The 6,208-nt window shown below is 47.4% G+C and overlaps 1 protein-coding gene across 1 annotated transcript; it reads left to right on the forward strand.

The window, feature by feature from the left end:
- Positions 1-65: 65 nt before the first annotated feature.
- Positions 66-5,955, forward strand: LOC104503506 (radial spoke head protein 4 homolog A-like; the record flags this gene model as incomplete). The annotated part of the gene is made up of 6 exons (XM_010150142.1): positions 66-174; positions 670-901; positions 1,983-2,732; positions 3,724-3,865; positions 4,984-5,101; positions 5,733-5,955. Coding segments are annotated over 6 exons (1,574 nt in total), but the record flags the coding sequence as incomplete, so codon positions are not given.
- Positions 5,956-6,208: the final 253 nt, after the last annotated feature.

Genomic DNA, 6,208 nt, shown 5'->3' on the forward strand with positions numbered 1-6,208 from the left:
AGCCCGCGGGTGTGGGCACAGCCCTTGGCAGCCACAGGAGCCTGCTGATGTCCTTTATCAGCCAGGGTACAGCCCCCGTGGCGATCGGGCACCCGCCCCCGCTTCCCGGGCGCTGGCGGTGCAGAACGCAAAAACCTATTTGCTGAGGAGCAGCTCAGCATCCGGCCTGAGCGTGTAAGTCGAGAAATAGGCACAGTAAGAGGGGTGGGAAGGGGGAGCGGAGGGAAGAGCCGTGGTGGTGAGCATGCAGAGGGGGCTGTTCGGAAAGGGAGGGGTACCGAGCAGGGGACGTGAGCCTGTGATAACTGCAGCGATTCACTGCCATGTGATACCTGTGTGTCTCTAACATCTCAGAATCAACATTCCTACAGGAATTTGTAGAGCTCAGAGGGAAATGGGTTTGATGAAGAGCAGGTCTGAGTTCAGCTGCAGCTCCTGAGGCTGGTGGGACACGCACGAAAAGTGGTAGATGGGACTGACCCCAAGTATATTGTAATTGGGGTAGTGTCAAGTCTAATTTCCCATAATGCTCTGTGATCCCCTTTCACCTCATTATTCCAGCAATTTCTCCACAGCTCCAGGTGATTAGCTGTGATTTTTGATATCCCAAACACAATACTCTTAAGAGTTTTGTACAGTAGACCAACAACATCTCCATTTCTGCGACAGCTACGATCACCTCTCTGATGTGCTGACCAAACTCCTGGAGGAACAGCCCGCGAACGCCGCTGACATCATTGAGAGTGTGAGCCAGGATGTGAAGGGGACTCAGGCTCGGAAAAAAAGGGACACTCTTCGGGAAGAATATGAGATTCTGCCAACGTTTGAAGCTGCAGAAAGGCATAAAGCTTTGTTCCTCAAGGCAAATGGGGAAGGAGATGAGGAGCTGGAAGAAGAGATGGTGAGTCATTGGTAGAGAACGGTAGATATGGAATTCAAAAGCCACTTCTTAAACCTGGGGGTTTCAGTACTTGGTTGCTTATATGCAAAAGCATTTGTACACAACAGAAAATTAAGAGAATTCCTGTCATATCTGAGGGAAACTAATCCCCAAGGTGTTGGTTTGGTAGGAAGTTCCCAGTACCTATTCAAATGCAGTGCCACTGCAGCACACAAGTACCAGTGGAACAATAGTGTCTTCCTTCTCCTCCACAGCCTGACTGATTTGACAGTAACAGACTGATGGTAAAACGGGAAAAAAGTAGGGTATTTCAGAAAAGACTTTTGAATTTCTCATACTCCTGCCTATCTTGCTTTGATATAAAACACATGAAAGGGCCAAAGAAATTCCATAGGAAACTAGCACTGCTCCTTCCAAATTCCCTACCCTGCCGTGCACAGCCTGTAATGCCTTTTGCTGTGTGATATAATCCCCCACCCCCATGGAGTGAGAGCAGGATAATGAGGCAAATGGGAATACGTGATGAGCTCTCCATTGCTGGCCTAGTCCTACTCCCAGTGACGCAGCTGGAGCCCCAGTGTGGCCTCAGTGTGGGCAGGGGCCAGTGTGTAAGAAAGCAGGGAACCTTATGCCAAGGTTCCCAAAAGCACAGCGTTCACTCCAGCAGAATGTCACTGCTCTGCTGTGCAAATGTCTGAAACACATACCCAGTATTCCACACACGCGTCTGGCGCACAGTGACGCTGTGGGCATCGAGGCCTCATACACATGACATGCCCTGGCCCTGAGTCCTATGGAGATCTGTGTCAGAATTCCGACTTACCGAACTGCGCAGTAACTAGGAGTTGGAATGTTGAAATTCAAAGTTCTAAAAGCTGCGGTTCCTCTCTGTTCTCTTTGTTACCCTTAAAATGGCATTTTAACTTTTCTAACTGACAGTGACTGAGTGTGTGCAAAGCGCGGGAGAGGGTGAGTGGTGCTGCAGGAGGGTGAAGGGTCAGGGTCAGACAGCAACATGGTTAATTGTTCAAGTAGGTAATGACACTATTCTCCAGCTCTAACTCTGGATCTTCTTTCCCAGGGAGAGACCTGTCTACCTAACATGATGGAGACAGCCTTTTACTTTGAACAGGCTGGAATTGGCTTGGGCAAGGATGAATCCTATCACATATTCCTTGCCCTTCAAAAACTAATCAGTGCTCAGCCAGTCGCGACCTGTCGCTTCTGGGGCAAAATGTTGGGCCTGGAGATGAACTATATTATAGCTGAAGTACAGTACCAGGAGGGGGAAGAGGAGGAGGAAACAGAAGAGGAAGATGTTACTGAGGAAGGAGGGAAAGGGAAGGGTGAGTTCGGAGATGAAGATGAGGAGAAAGAAAAAGAAGATGAACCACCCAAGTCCAGCTATCAGCCCCCCCCCATTATCCCAAAGGAAGAGAATGGGACTGGGGCTAATAAGTTCGTCTACTTTGTCTGTAACGAACCAGGCAAGCCCTGGGTGAAGCTGCCGCCGGTGACACCAGCCCAGATTGTCTGTGCCAGGAAAATCAGGAAGTTCTTCACGGGTAGGCTGGATGCTCCCGTCGTGAGCTTCCCTCCTTTCCCTGGAAACGAGGCCAATTACCTGCGTGCACAGATAGCCCGGATTTCTGCAGGGACCCAGATTTCTCCCATTGGGTTTTACCAGTTTGCAGAGGAAGAAGGAGACAGAGAGGAGGAAGGAAGGAGAGACACATATGAGGAAAACCCCGATTTCCAGCCTCTCCCTATGGCAGAAATGGTGGATTCTCTCTCCACGTGGGTGCACCACACAGAGAGCATTCTACAGCAGGTGTGTGCTGGCAGCTCACGGGCATCTTGGCTCCCAGCCCCGCTGGGGCACCTGTAGGTTTTCAGAACGTAACGGGCACTCCTCACCTCCACACCTGAACCACTCACCAGAGACAGCCTGGCACTGACACGCTTCCCTAGAGTCACACATCTCCATATGTGGGACCTTCTGGGGTCAGTACTTCTCGCAGTGGTGCACTCTAGACACTTAAACCCGTCTGTAGGTACAGTGCGGCAGGTAACAAGAACTTCTGGTCATCGTCTGTATGAGGTGTTCTCTTTTGAAGTCCCTTACTGGACAAAAATGGGTTTAGTCCCCTTTTTTTGGGTAGGATGCTAAAATGCAGATGGCTTATGATTGGATGCAAAGTGGAACTTATCTGGTGTTTTCTGCTGGTTTATTTTTTGTTGCTTACTTTCTTTTGGGAGACCTGCAAGTGAAAAATGTTAAAACCCAAATACTCTAAATGAAACTGCAGTTTGAATGATTGGTGGTGTCGGGCTAGTGCTGGGAAGGAGTGTTACCAATCTGGTGGTCATTGTGGGGTGACTTTCTGGCCAGTCCCCCAGTTCAAGAATGGAAGTAAAATAACAGCGAACAGTAGGAAATAAGGTTACAAATGCTAACCAGCAAAACAATAGCTGTAAAAATAAAATCTATATGCATTGAAATCTTACAAAAGTTTTGCTGCGTTCCTCTGCCTGGTGGTTGAGTAAGAAGGCAGAATTTAAAAGGATGGGGCAAAGTCTGTAGGTGGGAGCCTCTAAGTAACTGTTGTTACTGTTGTTGGCAGGGAACTGACCACCACAAAATAACAAAAAGCTGATGGCAGAGGTGTGAGGTTATTCTGGAACAGGAACCAGGGATGAGGGCTATTGGGAACTTAGGGAATATCTATTCCCACCTGTGTGTGCCTGAGCCAGTCTCTAAGTGGCTTGCCTTCTTTCAGTGCCTGTTACACACATTTATTCCATTTCCATACCAATTACAGGGTCGCTGTGTTTGGCTTAATCCTTTTCAAAAATCAGAGGAAGAAGAGGAAGAGGAAGAAGAAGAGGAGAAAGCTGAGGAGCCAGATGAACAACAGCAAGAAATAGGACCCCCTCTTCTCACTCCACTCTCTGAAGATGAAGGTATTCTTCACAGAATAAGCATGTTGGCCTTTAGGCCGTAAATATTTGAAGTTATAGGGCTCTGATGCTTCATAGAGCAAGAGTTCCTCTCTGTAGGGTAAGCACATTCTTTTGCTAAACTGATCAAAAGTGAAATGCTTCACAGTATTGCTATGAAACTGTTAATTAGTAAACCAAATTACTTCAATCTTGTTGATAACCAAGGGAAAACATACCTCAGACTTGTCAGGCTACTGTGAAGGTCAGACAGCTCACTACATGAAATACCTTCAGCTATCTTTGTCAGCTTTGTAGACAAAAGAAAAAGTGTGTGCATGTGAAAATCAATCAATATGTACACACATGCACAGATATACAAATAAGAATTTAGATTTTGTTGCATATTACTGCAGCAAATCTCAAGAATGTGCGAACCTGAATATGAAATTACAGCAACAGTAAATTATTTTCCTATTCATTCTGTGATCAAGGTAAACTTGAACTCTGTAATTTATTCATAAGTGATAAAAAGTCCTCGACAAAAGAAACAGCGGTAAGTACAACTGAATTTCAGGAGCATGATCTTTGTACGTGGCTCTGTTAGCATTCCCATGCTCCCTACCCATCCATCCGACCTGCCTGTGTGACCTCTGGCCCTTCTGGCACATGACTCACTGTAACTGCTGCCTGAATTCTGTGAAAGTCTCACAGCTCAGTCTTAAGTATTCTGTAGAGGCTGGTAAGTCACATTTATTAGAATCAGAGAATCAGAGAATGGTTTGGGTTGGAAGGGACCTTAAAGATCATCTAGTTCCACCCCCCCTGCCATGGGCAGGGACACCTTCCACTAGACCAGGTTGCTCAAAACCCCATCCAGCCTGGCCTTTAACACTTCCAGGGATGGGGCATCCACAGCTTCTCTGGGCAACCTGTTCCAGTGCCTCACCACCCTGTCTGTGAAGAATTTCTTCCTGATGTCTAATCTAAACCGCCCTGATTTCAATTTGTACCCATTACCCCTTGTCCTATCACTACAGGCTCTTGTAAAAAGTCCTCTCCCAGCACCCTTGTAGGCTCCCTTCAGATACTGAAAAGCTGCAGTATTGATAGATTGATAGACTGTGTTTGGCTGCCTCCAGGAATTCAAAACATCCCTGCTTGGACAGCTCAGCCTTCCACACATCTGATCCCGCAATATGCTGTGGCAATCCTCCAGTCTAACCGGTGGCCGGGAGCATATGCTTTTGCATCTGGCAAGTGAGTAGCTGGGACAGGTTACAGCACAGACTGTCTGTGCTAAACAGATACCTGTCTAATGAAGCCAAAGTTGCTTTACTGTTATTGCATTATATTAATTCATTAACTCTAACTATTCCACAGACTGATGGAGAAGGCCTCTTAAATGTGCTCAGCAACAGTAAATATTTATCTAAGGCTGAAAATGAATAATCACTGAAAGGCTAGTATAACATTAACTGATGTGAATGTCCTGTTAGTGTTTGGGCACAGCCCTTGATTTAAAACCTATATTCCAAGTCAGTGTTACTTTTTACAAAAATCACTACCTTCTGTTGTTGTAAAATTCATTCATTTCCACTGCATATGGTACAGCCCTTCCCCCTACATGCTGTTACTCGGGCACTGGAGCTGCTGTCAGCAACAGTAGTGTTATCAACGGCAAGTTGGAGCCGTATTCAGTATAGCCCCTCATCATTCTAGCACCGGGAGATTAAGTGGAAGATTAATGTTCAATTAATCAACCGTTACCAGCAGGTACAAAGAGGTGCTGACTGTTAAACAACTCTGTTACAGGGAGTCTGCACTGCAGAGAAGGGAAGGCTGATGTTTTGCTGGTGGGGGGGAGAACGTGTGATCTTTCTTTTCTCAGGAAATTTGGCAACATTTACTTCGGCTGGGGTCACAAATACAGCCCAGAGAGCCACGCTCCCGTGCTGCCTCCGCCCGCGCAAGCGGAATACCCCAGCGGGCCGGACACCGCCGAGACGAGAGACCCGGCTGGGGCAGAGGAGCTGGCCCTGCGGGCTGCCAGGCCTGGGGAAGCCTTCGTTTTGGGGGAGGAGGAGGACGAGGACGAGGAGGACGAGGATTAAAATACGGAGGAAACATATTTTTAAAAGATTAAACATGAGAAGTATTGTCATAAAGTAGTCACGAATTAGCTGATTTTAAGGGAAATCCAACCGGAGCGTGACTACTTTTCTGATTTCCGTAGGCTCCTGTCAGCTGCCTCCCCTGACACTGCTGGGAGTGAGCAACCGCCGCCCCAACCCCACGTCGTTTGTACAACCCGCACTTCCCTACCGACGCCAACTACACTTAACGCAAACCCAGTACACCCAGTTT

The sequence above is a fragment of the Eurypyga helias genome, unplaced genomic scaffold, assembly GCF_000690775.1.
Source record: "Eurypyga helias isolate BGI_N326 unplaced genomic scaffold, ASM69077v1 scaffold10814, whole genome shotgun sequence".
Taxonomy (NCBI): Eukaryota; Metazoa; Chordata; class Aves; order Eurypygiformes; family Eurypygidae; genus Eurypyga; species Eurypyga helias.